We start from the raw sequence: 19,922 nt of genomic DNA, 5'->3' as shown, positions 1-19,922 counted from the left end.
TTGGTATTCAGATGTTGAGTTTAAATAATGGCTGTCGAAGCAACGTGAAATGTGTTGAAGCACCGTAAGCAGAATATGCTTTTCATAATGCAGACAAGTCCATGTTAGTTTATCACTATTCAGTTATTTATATGTTAAAATACTATGTACATGTTTTTTTTTAATTTGAAAGCATAAATAGCAAAAATTGTTAGGATTTAATACAGATGAAAAATTAATACATACATAAAAGCATATGATAATTTTAATTAAATGTTAATCTCAACTTGAGTTGAGGAATGATCTTAAAATAGCTATAGGTGGGTGATTGTTATTTATTTATCAGCATTAAATCAAATTGATAACTGTTTATTGAATTTAAATAGTAAACCTTACCTTTTAGGCCTTGTGCATGCAAAACTATCTAAATTTTTCAATAATAATAGAATTCATGCATATTATGATTATAAATAATTATTGCAATTATTGGTGCATAAACATTGTATTAAGTTTTGGTTATATAGAAAGGTAATGGTAATATTCGGTAACTAGTAGTTTTAAACAATAAATATAAATATACTCAAAGAAACAATCAAATTGTTTAAGTATAAACCTATTAATTTGATTAATTTGTTCTAATTTCTTGTTTTAATTTGTTAGTGGTTTACAAAATTAATATTAAGTACAATAGATTAGGAACAAAATGAATTAATAGGTATGTATTATTGTATTAGGTATCTTATTCCTAAGGTCTATAGATTATATTAAATTAATTTCTGTTTCAGGATTCCTGAGTGTAAATAAAGTTTAAAAAATAAGGTTAAACAAAATATATTATAGTATTAGTCAATTTTGAAATCATTAATAACATTATGTAGATAATTTTGTTTAAGAATAATGTAAATGAATCACCGTTAAGCCTATTGTAATAGTGAATTTATTTACCTTTCATACCAAAATACCTCTTGCAGTGGGATGTGGCCGCAAACGTTTGCCTAGTTTTAATATTGTGTAAAAAGAAAAACAAATGCAATTAAGATTAACAATACCAATAACTAATGTAAAACAAGTTTGTGATAATCTTAAATCGGCAAGTCATCGGCAATTAACTTAATAAAGATAATTTATTTTACATACATCCATAATATTAACTATTAAAACATTGTTGCAACTATTCTAAAAAGCGTTATCAATAATACAATCACTAAATGCTGAAATAGCTTTCAAGCTTACCACCATAATTCTGAGGAGTTGATTGTTGATGCTGATCACATTCTGCTTCAGAAATTTGGTTGCTGTCTTTGGAATCATTAGCTTCATTACTTGTATTACTAACATTAGGATCATGGTTACGAGGCGGAGGTGGAGGGGGTTCTGGGCTACCTGTAATCATATAATGTTTAAATTTAATTATATTGAAAATAAAGAATTTTGATCTGATTAATGTTTAAGTTATTAATTTAAAGTGCATGAAAAATAGTTTTATAATAGGCTAGACTATAAACAGCAGGGCCGGATTGGTTAGGCGAGCTACCGAGAAAATCTCGGTGGGCCGCTCAAAAAAAAAGTCGATCGTAAGTGTTTGGGCAATTATTTCATAACACAAATTTGAATACATTTATTTAACTCCGTGCACTACGTCAAATCTAGATCAATTTATACATTTTTATTTGAAAAAGGCCCCTTTTTAGGGCCGGTTAAAAAACTAAAACTCGGTGAGCCGATACCTTGTCTATCCGGCACTGACAAACAGTATAAACATAAATAATATGTTACCTATGTGGGTACTAATTTTTGATGTATATAATATTATGTATATTGTATGTGTATAAAAAAATGAAGAACAATTTAACATTAATTTTGTGTTAAGAAGTATGATAATTTAGTACCAATACTACGTCCAGCCATTGATACACGACTTTCATACTGTTCATAAGGAGCTCCATACTGTCCATACTGACTACCATATTCATCTCCCATGTTGGCAGGATCATCATACTCTGGTGAAAACATGGAATTAGCACCACCAACACGAGAATAACGTCCATTTCGAGGCTGAAACCAAATATTTATACAATTAAACAATTACAATTCCCATAGGTATCTCAATACTTTTAAACTAGTATATAATTAATATTTTAGTTGAAGCATAAACTAAAATTTTTTCTTATAAAATAAACATTGTATAATTTTACCATAGTTTGAGTTCCTGGGCATTGATGCATAAGACCATTACTAGCTATAGTTCCACCTGGTCCAATTGTACCACAATGTCCATTAGGATGCGGGAAAGTTTGGAACGGCATTTTTGACGGATCCATTTCTTCGCGAAAACCAAGTAAGTGGAATGTAGCATAAGGACAGATGTCTTCACCATCTATTCCTAAAATTATTTACAGTTTTAACCATATAAAAATACATTTTTAATTCAAATGTAATTTTTTTTAAAAAACCCAAAGCAACTCGCGACAGCGAAAGAAGGCACATAATAGTATAATATGTATATTAATACACAATATGCATTATGATAATATTAATATTTAAATATCATAATAACAATAATTGTCAATTATCATATTCAGAGATATAATATAACTATTCATAAATTGTTAACATTTTATAAATAGGTAGTAATATATTATTCAATAATTTGTAACTATTGAAGAATATTCAATAGAAAATATATTGCTATATAAAATTATTATTTCAAAACTAATATTTTAACTGCAACAGTTACTGCTTACACCAATAGTGTTAATTTATAATCTATATCAATTAATACCAGCTTTATTTTGAAACATAGCTTTCGATAATATATTTGTAGCTTTAAGCTTCCACACTGTTCTAAATTCATTTTTAAATGGTTAATGAAACTCTCACACTGCTGATATTAAATAATAAAGCTGCCGTGCAATAGTTGATCGTTCTTTTGTCATCTTTTTTACCTCTACACCTTGTGTACATTGTCTCGTCGGACCCTGGACATGGTGGCAAATGCCCCCTACACCTAGGATTACTACCATTTAGTTCTTCATACATATGACGTGCTCTAGGGTTCCATGTACCGTGACCGTGGTAAGGGCCGGGAAAACCTGATTGATAAACGTGACGAGAACAAAAATAATATAGTTAAACGCAAAATAAAAACAAAATCGAGCGGACTCAAATTATAATAAAAAGCAAAATAATATAAAACAAAAATGGACAGTAAAATATTTAATTAGTTAACTACAACAATGTACCTCTTTTAATCCTGTCACATGTATTGTAATTGGAACCAGGGACAGGCGGAAGTTTGCGATTGGGAGGTGCTATGTAACCAAGTTCGTCATTGAAATCTGCGTGTCTCTTGTCAAGTGTGTTGCCTCCCATAATCATTGATTGATTATAAACAGTCATATCATCTAATAATAATTACATATTTTAATATATCAATACACAACAATTAACAATATGTGATATTTTAAAATTATCCAAGTTTATATGTAGATAATTTTTGCAAGTCAAACATTTAAATATTGACAAAGTAGTGCGCACAAATATCATAATTTTATCTTTAAATTCATTGATATTATTTATGCACACAATACTAAACATACTCACCAAGATTATATTAGCTAACAGCATTAAAAAGATGCATTATATTTCTCTAAGTATAATTTGAAATTTAAATTATGTGTTTTTGTATATTTTTTTAAATAGTTTATAAAAAATATTTATTTTTAAGTCAGTTATTATCAAAGGTGTCATTAAGTTGTCATGCTGATCAGTAAGATTTACATTCTTTATAACTATTACTTATATAACATTTTTTGGTGCAGACATCTTCATGTTAGCCACTTCAGGTATATACATACCAATATACCGCTTTTATTATGTGTATATTATAAATTACATAAATAGAAAATACTTTTTATTTATAATTTATCTAGTTGAAGTTAATATTATGTACCTCTCAATCTAGTTTGTCCATTTTCATGAACTCTACGAGACCAAGCAAAACAAACCACAATTATACCAACAATAATGACAATAATTGTTGCAGCAGTCGGCACCACAACATTTAAATCAATCCATTTTGGTATCCATGGTAAGTATGTATAAATAGATGTGACATCTTGTGCAGGGGGAGCAATAGTACCTTAAAAAAAAAAAAATAAAAAAATACAACTAACCTTTGATATCCACTCCTCTTTTCTTTAAGTAACACAAGAAGATTATGGCCACAATAATAACTAATAAAGCTGATGTGACTGGTATAACTAGATTCAAATTTGCCAATATGATACGTATAGCAGTATCAGTAGCTGAACCAAAACCGTTGTGATGAACCTCACGAGCTGGGGCAATAGTACCTGGAACAAGGAAATAGGAATGCATTTATTTATAATATTTTCAATTCAAAGAAATTGTTCCAAGTACTAATTAAGCACCATCTAGTGAGCAAACGGTTTTGGAAGAAAGGAAATATTGTAAAAAATATTATTTACCTCCACTTAATGTTAGTGATGCAAATTCATATTCAGCCACAGAAAATCCAGCATTATTATGAGCAGTTACTCTTAAATGATACCATGAGGCAGGATCTAAATCAAGTACTACAAAATTTCCTCCAGGTCTTACATTATTTGAAACTTGAGTCCATTCTGATTGCAATCTTAATAGTAACACAAGTATAAATAATATTAATTATTCAAAAATTTTTTTATTAAATATTACTTTTTTTTATGTTCCACTACAAAGTATAGCATCGGACAACCACCATCCAACCAAGCATTTAAATGTAGTGTTACACTTGTTGCTGATACTTCAATAAATTTACTTGCTTCTGGAATTTTAGGTTTTGAACCTGTGGTTTTTGTATTCAATAAATCTGATTCATCACCTGTGCCGATTCTAAAATATACGTTTTGAGTAATTTAATTGATTCAGTCTAAAGCTTGTACTATAGTAGTCATAAAATATATCCTTACAAGTTATATGCAGTTACAGCTATTTGATACCGTGAACCACACCATAAATTTTCTAATGTAAATTTATCAGCCTTTGCTGCTACTTGAGCTGTTTGCCAATCACCAAATTCTGGTTTATATTTGATTGTATATCCATGAATAGGTTCTTTATCAGCAGCATGAGGTTTAAGATTTAATGTTATTGTATTGGATGTTGTTGCTCCAACAGATACTTCTGGTTTGTGAGGTGGCGCTGTAAAATATATTTTACATAAATTATTATACTCACATTATGCACCTACTTTGTAAAATACCTAAGACAACAATGTGATGTGTGATTTTATCTTTTCCAAATGAATTTTCTACAAAGCAGGAATATTCTCCAGCATCAGTTCTAGTGACGGATCTAATTAATAGGGAACCTTCTGGTAGCTGACGAATACGATCATTGCTCTCAAGGGGTGCACCTTTAACTTTCCATGAAATTTCTGGGGCTGGTACACCCACAGTTAAACATGGAAGTTTTACATCTTCACGGTATGTTGCGACAAATGAATCATCAAAAGATGCAATCATTGCGGGAACTTAAAATAAATAAAAATATTATTGATCTACTGTTTAAGCTATATATACCTAATTAGTAAATACCTCGAGTACTAGGTGCAATGACAATTGATTTGGTAGGTTGTCCTTCACCAATATTTGTAGATGCTGTAACCCAAAATTCATAAGGATCTTGCTTAATAAGACCAGATGCTTCAAAACTCATTTGATTTGGAGCAACTTTATGTGCCAATGGTTCTTTCTACAATAAAAAAATAATTTCAAAAAAGGAAATTGTACAACTTTAATATTATTATTGGTTTTATTATTTTAATTAAATTCAAAAATTTTTAATTGAATAAATAAAAACATTTTCAATATTATTCATTCATACATCTTTATTATCACCACTTGGTTTAATGTAAACAGTGTACTGATTGACATCTCCATTAGGCTCTGCTGGAGGTTTCCAACTAACTAAAACCGACTCTGTAGACATAACCAAAGCTTTGAGAGCGGCTGGTGCTTCAGGAACTATAATAAATATACACAAAATATTGCTAAATCCTCATCATGTATATTTTACTGCATAAGTCTTTACCATCTTGTTCAGTTTGACAATATATTCTAGGAGCACGGACACCATCTCCACCAGCAGTGAACGCTAAAACTTCCATACTGTAATTTGTAAACTTCTTAAGACCATGTAAAATAGTTTCACTTGACACTGTTATCTTTGTGTCTTTTGTACTTTCATCTAAATTTATAGAAAAAAATATAAATAAATTATATACAAATTTGTGGAATAAAATGATAATACTTACTAAACCAAGAATCACTAGGTCCATAGATTACTTTGTAACCTTTAATAACTCCATTAGCTGTACTTAGAGGTGGTGATACCCAAGAAATTCTAATAGTTTGAGAAGTCAAAGTTGTACATGTTGTATCATGTGGTGGTTGTTCTGGTACACCTTCAGAAGTGTATTGTTTAATCTCATCAGACATTGGTCCAGCACCCAATTTGTTAAAAGCTTGCACTACTATTGTATACTGAGTATATGTTCTAAACACAGTAAAATAAAAGTAATATTATCATTAAGTATTAAATATCAGTTTTAAATATAGGTACATAGAGAAGGTAAATGTTATATGTGAAATATGCAAGCATAGTATTTATCTATATGAATATTGTATACTTAAATATTATATTACATTAATTAAAAATTATAAGAAATATTTAAAAAAAAACAACAACAACATATTATAAGTACCTAGCTATTAACTTACTTTAGATTGAATATTTCCAAATAATGTTCTTTTCCTTCTTCTTTACTGAACTCGACGGTTTCAAAGACAAATTTGTTATCAACTAATGACGATTGTTTATATCCAACATAATATCCTTGAATTTCACCATTCCAATCACTACGTTCAGGAGCTTTCCACATTACTTTTAAAGTATTTTCATCAATAGGATCAACGTGAATGTTAGTTGGCTTTCCACCAGGAGCTGCAAAACAATTTATTTATCAGTAATCACAGAAAATAATGTATAAAAGTATTTACCTTCTTCTGACGTAATTATGGTAACAGGATCAGAAGGTTTAGAAAGACCAACTCCATTTTCCGCAACTATTCTAAAATGGTATGTTGTAGCTGGATGAAGACTGACTACACTCATTTCAGTCTTATCTCCTGTAGCTTCAACTTTTTCAATATCTGTTTCCCATGTGTCTGATGATTAAATTATAATATTAGTGTGAAAAACAATTTTAATTAGGCATTTAGACATTTAATAGTTTAATAATTACTTTTCAATAATTTGTATTCAACAATGTAACGTGTGATAGGGGAATTGCCATCATAAGGAGCTAACCAAGACAGTTGAACGGTTCGGCCTGACTTATCCAATACTTTTAATCCAAAAGGGACCTCAGGAACCTCTATAATAATTGAATAAAACAACATTTAGATAGATAGATTTAGATAGATACAAAAATTAATTTACAACAATTAGTAATAACTGATTAAATAATGTATACTATTAACCTTGAACAATAAGTTGAACACTTGAATCATCACTTCCAAATGAATTAGTAGCGACACATGTGAAAACAGCAGTATCAATTCGTTCAGATCTTTTGATGCTTAGGTCCGATTTTACTCCATCTGTTAATATTTCTTCACGTATTGTGTACCTAAATAAAATAGCAAAAAAAAAGGTGTATTTATTTCAACAAAATAATATTGTAATTGATATTTTTATCACTTAATTCTAAAAGATTCTTTGTAAACATTCAGATGAAAATACAATACCTTTCTTCTTCCTTAGCATCTAGTCGTTTGTTATTCATATTCCAAACAATTCCAATAGGTTTTTCTCCTTTTGCCATACATTCCAAAACAGCAGGCTGTCCCTTTTCAGAAGTTTGATTTCTTGCCTTTATCTCAAAATGTGGTGGAGCTTAATTCAAATGCCAAAGTTATTAAATAAATATGTCCATTATGCTTTTATTTTTACCACTCACCTTGTACACTGATAGTGATCACTGCAGACAGTCCAGAACCAATTCCGTTAACCGCTTCACACAAGTAGTGGCCTTCATGATTTTTTTGAATATTATGGATAGATAAAGTTCCTTCATCAACTTTAATGTCATCACTGCCTGGTTTTAAATCTTTAATGTCCTTATAATCTCCCGGAGAATTACCTACAGTAAGTAAATATATTAAATAAAATAATTGTTAGTCATAAAATAGTAAATTTAATATTTACCAATAGCTTTTTTCCATGTCACTTGAGGCTTAGGGAATCCATCAGCTTTACATTCAATTTTTGCATCACCACCTTGTGCAAAGGCTTTGTCAGTAGGTTCAAGTATCCACCTGGGAGGAACTAAATAGAAAAACATAACTATGTAGATGATGAACTTGGACTTAAAGTAATGGAGTAGCAAGAGTCTATTTGTGTTCAATACTAATTTAATATTAATGAACATACATTATAGGTATATACAAATATATTATATACATAGTGTATGTGTTGTTTATAAATTGATATATATTTAATAAATGAATGATTAAGTATACAAGACAGTTTTCATCTGAAATGTGTAGTGACGACTAAAAAAACAAAATTTAAAACTCTTGCTACTTGATGTTAATAGTTTTTAAAGTAAAGTTTTTCTGGTGATGAAGTTAAAATATTACTTTTTATGAATAAAAAAAATTAAAATACACATACCATTAAACAAACAGTATTTATTATATAAAATTAATATATTATGCTTTTAATGACTTTGAATTCATCATCACACAGATAAACTTAATTTTTAGTGCGTTAAAGCGTGCTAGGAATTAAAATGCAATAGTAAAACTGTAGGTACTAACTATGTATATTAATCAGCAAAAAAATAATACAAATGTGTAGACAGATTACATTATACTATAATTACTAACGTCAGAAATGTACTCAAGTGAAGTAAAATTTACCCGCAAAGGAGAAATTTGAAAAAAAAAATGTCTGCAATAACAATATTTTGAACATAATATGTGAATTTCAAATATAGTTTCAATTAATCAATTGAAAAACGTCAAAGAAGCAAATAATTTTAAATTAAAGAAACATAAAGACACGGACATTATATAATTTGATAGATAGGTAAAAATTAAATAAACAGTAATATGATCTTCACGCTGTTCAGTGTACTGTTCTAAGAAAAAAAAACGTAATTGTGGCTTTGCGGGGTTAATACATGATTTGAAAAATATGTCTACACATTAAAAATTGTTTTCGAACAAAACAAAAGTGTTATTAAAAACCGTAAAACAATAACGTTATTATACATTGTAGGTATTAATTGCATGCAATTATTATCAAGATAAATTCAAGCGACTACACTATAAGCAACATAAAGGATGGTGTAGTAGGATGGATAATGACGGCTGGATTCAATATTTAGGAAAAGTATTCTTTTAAATTTTAAATACGCGATCATTAAAAAAGTGATATGGGCGCGATAACTCCTGCTAATTTCGATATATTGTATAGATGAACACTATTTCTAATAAAGTAGGTATTATTTTATAATGTATAGGTACTTGCGACTTAAAAAAAATCCGAAATTCGTACACACACGCCACACATATATGTATACGGTATACCACATGGGTGTAATTTACAATTCCCATCCGTAATAGTACAACGTGGCTCTACATAGAATATTATTAAGTCTTTCAGCGCCAAATCCCTATCGAAAAACTCGACGAACATCATTGCGCGCGCGTAAATCAGGCGAGAAGACTGCAGGTGGCTTACGGCACAGTATTGTTTTGTGTACGTCAAACGACCGTTAATTATACAGTAGAAAACCAAAACAAACAAGAAACAATTAAAAACCACAAAATAAATACGCGACGAAGAACTTGCGAGAAGTACCCAAATACAATATCGTGAGTTTTATATAAATAGGTGGGCGGACCATTTTCTTCAAAAAAAAAAATGAGATACCTATCATTTTTCTACACTGTCAATTTTCCTCCAACAAAGGGAAAGGCGACTTTCATTTTCATCCACGCATTGTTTTTTTTTTCATTTTCAATTCATTTTTTAAATATTAAAATTATTCATTTTATTTGTTTCATGCGTGCGAAATGATGACACAAATTAGTTAATTTGTATAAGTGAATTCAAAACACTCATTGTATTATTAAACATATTATTGGTAAAATGGAAGTAAAAAAAAAAATGAATTTGTTTACTATATTTTAATTATCATAAAAAAACATAAATATTTTACTTTATTTAATTTCATATTTGATGTGTTTACATAAATGAATAAAAATAACATGGAACAAACTATTAGTTTGACAACTATATGGATCCATTATAGTTGAAATGAGTGTTTCAATTTATTATTTAAATAATAGGGTAGGGCCGAGGGATGCCAGTGGAAAATAGAGGAAGAAAATGGTCAAAATTTGTTTTGTTTTGTGGAGGAAAATGAACAATGCGGATAAATACACTAAATCTCATTTTTTCGAGGAAAATGGCAACGGCCATAAATAGGCAGTCGTATTATTGGTTTACCCATGACTTTCAGAGTAGCGGTACGCGAGGCGGAACCAGCTTCGTTTCGTGCGACGCAGCTATAGTTTCCGGTGTTTTCCGGTGCGGCTTTGGTCAACGAAAGCAACGAAGTCAATTCGTCCAACCGCTGCACTTTGATACGGTCACCGTTAGTAGCGTCCGCCAACCGACGGCCGTCGACGGTCCACGAGAAGTACATCGGCGTGTCTCCGGACGACGCGGAACACAAGATTTTCGTCGATCCCCCTTCGTTTAACGTACTATCGGTAATCGAGAACGGTTCGACTTCCGGTTTGACTGCAACACATACACACGCGCACGAAAAAACCACCGTCAGAGGACATCATAAAACAAGATAAAAATGTAGACGGTAACATTAAACTCTATTGCATACGATACGATACTGTATAAAAAAAAACAAAAAAAAAAAAAACCGAAGAAAGACGACGAAAATACTATTTAAAGACATCGAAGCCGTCGCGTTGCACGTTCTTGCATTGGAATGACACCGAAAAATGCTTCCGCCGACCGAGAATCGAATACAGTATGATACCTATACCTATATTATGTACAATATTATTCTCTATCCTAATAGTCGTAAATATTGAAGTGCACACAGATGAATAGGTGCGACTACACTAAATCGGTACCTATACGTGAAATTATATTCATGACATTCATGTAAAATAATTGTATTGCAATCTTGTCAAGAAATATTAGTTTACCTCTACCATTAAAGAATAATATATTTTTTTTAAAGTTGAATAAATAACTATAATGTAGCATATTAGATTAGGTGTATTCAGATAGTTATGTTTTTTAAAAATAATTACTAGAAATATATCATGAAAATGTTATGACAATTTAATCGATCTTCGAGAGAGAAAAATTATCGCAACAACTATTTTATTGTTGATTTAATAAAAATATATAAAATTAAACATATAATATTGTATATTGTTTTTAATGAAAACTACACGCATTTAAGCTAAACCTATTGTGTTAAACGGATTTGACTAGTAAATTTCTTGTCGCAGAACAAAATGGGACCTCAATCCGTAACGAAATAAATGTATTTCTAGGCAGAGTCGTTAAGAGATATTTAATATATAATAAGTCAATCAACCATGTAATAGTATAGTGATTGGGGAGGGTGAGCATAATTCGAAAAGTACGGCCGTGGCGATGTGTTTCCCGAAACGATAGGGGAAAAAATGGAAAATGAAGTCATCATAATATCGTAAACAACGTCTACAAAAGCACAACTGCGGGCACACGTTCAAATAAAACGGGATTCTGCAGCCATCGAGGACAAACATTTGTCTAAAGATCGTATTATATAATGCTATATATGATAATAATATTTTATTAAACAATAAGTAGGCGGATGGCAACCGGTCGTACGTAACCGCGGTAAGGGTGATTGGTATAATATAGTGACCGCCGTGCAGTTTTACCGTGGACGTTTAACGTGGCCGTGCGGTCAGCGCGACCGGCCCGGTTGCGGGCGACGCACGTATAGTTGCCGGCGTGACGGGACGACGAGGCGGCGTCGATGTAAAGCATGGACACCTTGGTTCCCATTTTGTTAACGGAAACGCCGCCTCGGAGCGATGAGGCGGCCGGGCCGGCGCGGCCGCTGAACGTCCAGAACAAGTCTAACGGCGGATCGCCCTCCGAAACGAAGCACGTTACCTGCGTCGACTGTCCGTCGTACACGGGATCGCCGAAACTGAACGGCTCTATTCGGGGGGCAACTGAAACACAAGCGGTCGGCCGTCATACAGTACTGTGCACTCTGCAGTCAAGGCCGTAACCGTGGTAGAGGTTCAGGGTTCCAGACACCCCTCCCCCCCGTGGATTTTTTTTAAATTTTAGCAGTACCTAAATATTGTTTATAGATAGATAGTTTTTATATTTTGAACATACAAATAACAAAATATTTCCAGTAAGTAGGTATTTATACTTAAATCATCTCGCACGAGATTTTGTAGTTTCCGATCGCCTTGATGCAATGACTGCCTACCATAAGGAACTAATAATAAAAATTATGGCGAATTTTGAAAAAAAAATAAACGGTTTACGGTCGAAATTAAAATCGTATTTTACAGAACAAAAAAAATCAATGCCCACTCACGCGTCGAGGACGGGATGAAAACCAACGTTTTTGAGTGTGTATGTGTGTATATACACCGAGAGCGCGGATTATGCGTCGTGAATACAGAGTGATATGCGCGCGCGCGGAAAAGACTGCAGCTGGACGCAATAACATAATGGTATATCATATAACAACAACAGGGACGGGCAACCCAAAAACTTACCAAAGCGACAGTTTTAAAACCTTCCAAGCTCGTTGGTTGTATCTACGTTTAATGTATATTTGAATGCGAATTTTTAATTTTTATTCTTTCGCTAATTTTCTTATAAAAATTATAAAAACATATTATTATTTTAGTTATTTGATTCATTATACCTACGTATATGTATATGGAAATCATTTTCAAAACATAAATAAAAATAAATGTCATACTGAAAATCTAAGGATTTAAATGTAATTGATTAATTATTTGTTTTGTGTTATAGAGACCTACGTCATTATTATGATACACATTTAAAATAAAAATTTCGGATTTTATTATTGTTTTCAATTTATAATAATTAATTAAATAATATGTATTCGTAAATATTTTTGCATCATGGAAATAAACCAAAGAAAATAACATTCGAATCACTTTTTTTTATGTGATGAGATATTTTATGTACACATTTTCTTATAGATTTCAAACTCGCTGAGTGGACCGCTAGTTGCCAATCCCTGTTATATGATATATAGGTAGATATAACGGATCTTATACGCATTCCAATTACAAAAAAGCATTCATTCAAGCCGCGGAGCTGTATAGATATCAGGCTAATATAGGTAGTCGTCGTTTTACCGTGGACATTCAACGCGGATGTGTGTTTAGAACTTCCGGCTCGATTGTCAACGACACACGCGTAATTTCCGGCAAAATATGAAGACGTGGACTCAATGAATAGCATGGACAATTTACTACCCATTTTGTTCACTGATATGCCACTGGGCAACGGTCTCAGTTCGGACTCGTCGGGTTTGCGAAACCACCAGGATATATTCAAAGGGGCGTCACCTTCGGACACCAAGCATGTGATTTGCGCAGACTGGCCGGAATATATAGGCTCATCAAATGCGAACGGGACGATACGAGGAGGTACTAAAAAAAAAAAATCCTAATCGTAACGGTAAAAAAAACGACTATAAGGTTTCATGTTCGTTATGATGATAGGTCCTCAAGGAAACTCTTAAAAGTAAACAATGAGTAAACAATTACCTATAATTATACTGTAAAGCCCGGGGATTGATACGTGCTAAAAAATAAATGCTCAAAATTGAACTTAATAAAATACCGCGTTTCTGAGGGTATAGCGGTCGCGCGTTGTAAGAAGAGTGTAGGTGGTGGAAACCATTTATATAGGGGAAGGAAATGACCAATCAAATAATCGTTAAATTAAATAATTACTGAACTGAGGAAAATGAGGGAAAACAGGATCGGATTCTCCGGTAAATTTAATTCAAAGTGGAAAACTTTAAATTTCTCCTAAAAACAAAACAAAAAAAACAAAAAATAAATGTATAAAAAATATACATAAGAATCTGGACTCTATAATCACGATGGTAGGTATTATACGTAATATATTATTGTCGTTGGAATGAAATATCGATGAAATGTAAAACAAACTGCAAGTACGGTAAAAGTTCAACTGCAGCCCCGAACCACGGGCAGATGATAAGGGCTTATGCGGGTTGTTCGGTCTAAGGTTAGCTTCAATATAATATTATTTATTATAATAGTATATTTAAATATTTTATACAATATATTAGGTATATGGTTGCAACTTGCAGCTGACAAGTATTTTATTATTAGCCACATGCTGAAAAACGTATAGCGACCCGCCACCCGGGTGAAATGCGGTCCAATCGTAAGTATGCAGGAGGTAGGTGTGAGTAGGTACCGTGCACGTTCAAACCGGCCGTATAGGACGTGCGGCCTGCGCGATTCGTAACGCGGCAAGTGTAATTTCCCCTGTGGACGGAGTCGGTGTTGTCGATCGACAACAGACTGGTTTTCGTGCCGACGTTCAGCACGGACACGCCCAGACCGAACACGTCCCGGGGCCCGTCAAATGTCCACGACAACTCGAGCGGAGAGTCTCCCTCAGAAACCGAACAGGCCACTTGAGCGGACTGCCCGGCGAACACCGGCGTGTCACCGAACGTGAACGGTTTTATTTTCGGCAAAACTGCAGGTGGACAGACCAACAAAACAATGAAAAACATAAACAACAATAATATTGTGTATTATAGGTGACGGATAGGAACAGAAAAAAAAAGAAACGGACCACCGTAAGTCCATCAGAATAACATAAACAAAATAATATTATAATGCCCATATGTGTGTGTGTACTTTAATGTGCGTAACCATGTGATAGCGCACTGCATATTATTATTGTCTTCTATCGATTCACTCTTCACTCAATATTTTTCGACCCAACGTAACCTAAGAAGAGTTCGAGCGAACCTCATTTGTTCAACCCGGCTGCGACACGATTCCACAAAATAGCGAAATCGTGTAGATTTCAATAATCAATAGTCATTTATTTGCATAACAATATATACACGTTCCCTCAAATTATAATAATTTTATGCACACGATTCCGCATGGTTTTAAATGCCACGTTGCCATACCGAAAAACATGACGTAGGTACCTACCTAAACAAAACATAAATATTGTTGTAACATATATATAGGCACATAGGTACTATAGTTTTTCGTATAGACGACTACAGTGACTGTTTCGAAAACAACACTTTTGAACAAAACACTATATTTCATAATGATTAGAGATGTATTTTGGAATAAAAATTTTGTAGAAACTTTCATATTAATTTTTAATTTAATACTAAAATATCGTGTTTTTTCGTAAGATACTAGTATTATCATCTATATACCTACTATTTATAAAAAGAACAGTAAACTATTATTTCATGACAATAATAAGTAGTTAAAAAACTTAAAAAATACTATTACCTACTACTATTAATTTACTTTCAAATTATTAATTTAATGTTATGTACTATAACTTTATAAGATACTAGACACGTTTTCTCGGCATTTTTGGGAAACCATCGGTTAGGTTAGGTTTTAGTAGGAATTTCGTCATTTTTTATTTTTAAATTAATTTATGATAACAAGATCTAATAAATTTAACGTCAACATTGCATAAAAATATAGTGCGGAATCGTGTTGGTATAATATAATAAATTAAATTCGAGGTATCGGTCTTTATTGGTCTAACTACTAGTTGATCCGTTAAGGGTAATTAAGGTTATGTCAAGTTAACGAATACCGAGTGTTCTACGATATAAGAATCGCTCCATAATATTATGTTTATGACTAAGTAATGTATCGTTGCAAAAAATGTTCTATACAAGTCGGGAAGTAGGCGTAATATAAGGGATGATCGATTTAACCGAAGACTACACTAATTGGACTAAGCAGAATTTTGTGAGTTATTGAAATAATAAAACTTATTTTTACTATATTTTTGATTTCGTAGTCGGAAGTAGAATAACATTTTTTTCGATTAAATGAACTTTGAATTGTAATTAAAGTTGTTATTTTTATTTATCAATGAGTAGTATCAAAATTCAAAGTTAATAGAATAGTGGAAAATTAGCACCGGGCGATTCAATCCTGAAAATGTTTCTGTTAACTCATCTTTAAATTTGCAGTTATATATTAGATAAATTATATTATATTTAGTATATTTGATATATTTAAATGTATCAACAACTTAAGAAAATGTTATTTTTCTTCCGATCGAATGATTTAAAAAAATATTGAAACAACTACCAACAGTACAAAAAAAGAAAGAGGTTTTTCATTCAAAATCATTGTAACCCTCGCAGTAGGTAATCAAAAGGATCGTCCACAAACGATATGATGAAAATTATCTGTATAAATATTTCTGCCATACTATTGCGCATGCTAGGTTTATGTACCGATTTATGATATACATTTACGACGACCCTGCCGTCTGGATTTTTATCAGCGGGTAGTTACCGTTCACGTACAACGACGCGGTATGGCCTGTTTCACCAGCCATATTTCTGGCAAGACACGAATAGTTTCCGACGTTCTTCTCCGTCAGCGATTCCACAGTTAACGTACTGACTCGACGTCCGATTTTCGATACGAAAACATTAGCCAAGTCACTGGTCGATTTACCATTGAACGTCCACGCGAACTCGATGGGAATATCACCGGAAGACACGGTGCACTGGATAGAAATCGTTTCACCGGCCTCGGGAATATCATCACCGAATGTAAAAGGCGTCATCTTGGGAGGGACTTTGAAATGGAATTGTTCATGTGTACAAATTGCAAGACAATTATTTTACATTACGTAATAAGTGTGGACAATATTAAACAATAATGTAAGTAAAATATGTAATTTTAAAATTTTAAACAATTGTTTTCCGAAATTAACGTTTTGTAGGTAATCATTCATTTATTATCAATGTTTCTCAATGTTTTATATACTTTGAAATTTGAATCCACATAACCTATGTGTCGGTTACCTTTGAGTATACATTCGGTACCTATGTGTTATAGCCTACAAATTTATCGATCAAAATAATTGGTATTATTTAAGGAGTCATCTAGATTAAACGGTTACGTAAAAACTATAAACAGTACATATGCTAGTATTATCAGCTATGAATAAGTTAGATGACAAATAAAATATCAGACGTTAAGTATTAAGGGTAACATCATTACGGAGCAATGCTAGCTATAAACCACAAGCAAAACTTTTGTTAAAATTAAAACGTGTACCATCGACGTTTATGTACGTTGAATAGTCATAAGATCCGATTCGATTAGAAGCTATACATGTATATTTCCCCGTGTGTGCTGCAGACACGGTACCGATGGTAAGTACACTAGAACTTGAACCGAGCTTGGTTGTCGTCACGCCCAGTTCCGAGGATAGCTCGTCGTCGTTGAATAACCAGTTGAGTTCTAGAGGTTTATCCCCCTTCGAGACGTGACAGTTTAACTGTATGCTATCGCCAGACCTTACTTTCTCGTCAACAGAAAATGGGACGATATGTGGTAAGACTATAAAACCATAAAATAATAATTTATAAATACAGAAAACAATAATTTTGAAAAACAAAACGACCTGATCAGATGAAAAAGTTTGTCAAACATAAAAATATATACACCGATGATAATATATTACATTATTATTTTACGGGGGAAAAAATAAAAAAACCGACATTGTCTTCGAATTCTAATAACCGTTGGATAAAGGATATTGATATAAAAATATATATGCAATGAACTAGTAGAGTATAGTAAGGTTTCATAATGCTAGAGTCTACAATATCAAATGTATATATAAAACGTTAATTATTATCACGAGGACAATATTGCGTATATTTGTTAAGTTGGATATATTACAGGAAACAAATCTAACCACCTTTTGTATGCATTGTGCTGAGAATAATAAAATATTATGGTTTACTATGTACGGGACATGCGATGGATATAAAAATAACTCATTATTGTACCATTGACCATTAGTTGAGATGTAAACGAGTCAAGCCCAACCGAGTTTTTAGCGACACAAGTGTAATTTCCCCGATTCGAGCCACTGACTGAAGGAATCGATAAAAAATTCGTCGTGTCACCAAACATTTGCGTGGTGACACCCATGTGAGAAGACAGTTCTTCGCCGTAAAAATTCCAAGTTATCGACATAGGTTTATCGCCTTTGGCCACCGAGCAAGACAGTTGGACAGACTCCCCGGCATTGACGGGCCCGTCTCCGAAGGAAAACGGCAAAATTTTAGGTAATACTAAAAATTATTACCAATAACGTCCAAAAACCCATTTTTTATAAATAATAAATATAATACAAGTAAGGAGGTGAGTGATGGCGAGAATATGAATATTAATTCAGTTTTACAGTTAGTATTATATAGTATGATAGTACCTATAAAGACACATTTACGTCTAAACTAATATACTTAATATGAAATGGTTTATACGATTATAAATATTTATAATGAATACCTCTAATTATTGTTATTATAATAGGAATATTAAGCTGCAGTGCTATTGTTAGTGTTTTCGTGATAAACGATAATCTTTTATGCATTAACCATGCTGCTAGTTTTTTTACGTGAAAATTATTCCCATTTTTTTTTTTTGTGTTTGTATATTAAATACCGTAGACCACGAGTTGTGAAGTATACGTGTCAAGTCCAGCATTGTTCTTAGCGATGCAAGTATAGTTTCCTTGATTTGAAGGACCAGCCGAAGGAATAGACAAAAAATTAGTCGTATCTCCCAACATTTGTGTGGTCACACCCATATCGGACGATAACGCTTCACCATAAAAACTCCAAGTTATTGACAATGGACGATCGCCCTTTGATACCGAACACACGACTTGAATAGATTCGCCAGAATTTACTGGCCCGTCTCCAAACGAAAAAGGTACGATTTTTGGTAATACTGAAATAGGTTTTTCTTAGTAATAAATTTAAATGTTCGACATGTGCTATAACCCAAATCAATTTTATTTTTAATAATTTTAAAGGATTTTTCAACTATGATTTAACAGAATTAAATGAGGAAATAAATGCATAAATAATAAATAATTACTACAGGTTTAGGTTAGGTAAAAGTATATGCATATCATATTATAGTAAATCTAATAGTTACTCTAAATTGAGGAGTAAAATCACTACCATTTACTAAGAGCTGAGCAGTAAAAGAATCATTTCCTGCTGAATTTTTTGCTAAACAAGTGTAATTCCCGCGGTTAGAAGGGGCCACCGATGGTATAATCAAAACATTCATCGAATCACCAACGGGCATAGTACTAACACCCATGTTAGATGATAACTCTTCGCCATAAAAATTCCAAGTAATACGTAAAGGTTTATCACCCTCCATAACAGTGCACCCGACTTGCACAGGATTTCCAGCATTGGTTGGTAAATCACCAAAAGAGAATGGTAATATTTTAGGACGTACTGCAAGAATTAATATATAGGTAATATTGCCAAATGGCTTATTTATATTACATTTTACATTTTTTTTTATAATTTTTAAAATTAAATATTATTAATTGTAGGTACATAATTATATATTTATATATGTTTTACTATTCAATGAAAAAATTGTTATATTTTCAATGCAAGCTTAATACTTATAAATTAAATTTTAAACGGTATCAGGATAGGGGTAGGATAACAAGTG

At 32.1% G+C, this 19,922-nt stretch overlaps 1 protein-coding gene across 50 annotated transcripts in view; it reads right to left on the bottom strand.

Moving 5' to 3' along the window:
- Dscam1 (Down syndrome cell adhesion molecule 1) overlaps window positions 1–19,922 on the bottom strand; it is a 64,464-nt gene that overhangs the window by 4,109 nt on the left and 40,433 nt on the right. For 12 of the 50 annotated variants that reach the window (XM_089226044.1, XM_089226059.1, XM_089226047.1 and 9 more), the window contains exons 12-33: window positions 18,885–19,172; window positions 8,254–8,373; window positions 8,006–8,188; window positions 7,794–7,941; window positions 7,527–7,675; window positions 7,289–7,420; window positions 7,044–7,211; window positions 6,765–6,987; window positions 6,299–6,540; window positions 6,076–6,231; window positions 5,869–6,008; window positions 5,580–5,736; window positions 5,246–5,515; window positions 4,953–5,184; window positions 4,699–4,875; window positions 4,470–4,636; window positions 3,932–4,120; window positions 3,222–3,383; window positions 2,925–3,071; window positions 2,175–2,362; window positions 1,869–2,034; window positions 1,213–1,362 (exon numbers count right to left, since the gene is read on the bottom strand). In XM_089226044.1, coding sequence (XP_089082170.1) covers window positions 1,213–1,362; window positions 1,869–2,034; window positions 2,175–2,362; window positions 2,925–3,071; window positions 3,222–3,383; window positions 3,932–4,120; window positions 4,470–4,636; window positions 4,699–4,875; window positions 4,953–5,184; window positions 5,246–5,515; window positions 5,580–5,736; window positions 5,869–6,008; window positions 6,076–6,231; window positions 6,299–6,540; window positions 6,765–6,987; window positions 7,044–7,211; window positions 7,289–7,420; window positions 7,527–7,675; window positions 7,794–7,941; window positions 8,006–8,188; window positions 8,254–8,373; window positions 18,885–19,172 — 3,954 coding nt within the window. Of the gene's footprint in view, window positions 1–1,212; window positions 1,363–1,868; window positions 2,035–2,174; window positions 2,363–2,924; window positions 3,072–3,221; window positions 3,384–3,931; window positions 4,121–4,154; window positions 4,335–4,469; window positions 4,637–4,698; window positions 4,876–4,952; window positions 5,185–5,245; window positions 5,516–5,579; window positions 5,737–5,868; window positions 6,009–6,075; window positions 6,232–6,298; window positions 6,541–6,764; window positions 6,988–7,043; window positions 7,212–7,288; window positions 7,421–7,526; window positions 7,676–7,793; window positions 7,942–8,005; window positions 8,189–8,253; window positions 8,374–12,023; window positions 12,324–14,598; window positions 14,887–16,709; window positions 16,998–18,223; window positions 18,512–18,884; window positions 19,173–19,408; window positions 19,697–19,922 lie in introns of all 50 variants that reach the window. The other 38 variants (XM_089226070.1, XM_089226069.1, XM_089226062.1 and 35 more) reach the window with 9 other exon arrangements.

Source organism: Diuraphis noxia, unplaced genomic scaffold (genome assembly GCF_037042655.1).
Source record: "Diuraphis noxia isolate RWA-SAM2 unplaced genomic scaffold, SU_Dnox_SAM2 contig0004, whole genome shotgun sequence".
NCBI classification, from domain to species: Eukaryota; Metazoa; Arthropoda; class Insecta; order Hemiptera; family Aphididae; genus Diuraphis; species Diuraphis noxia.
Note: the sequence above shows the minus strand (reverse complement) of the source record. Positions and strands in the feature narration are given on the sequence as shown.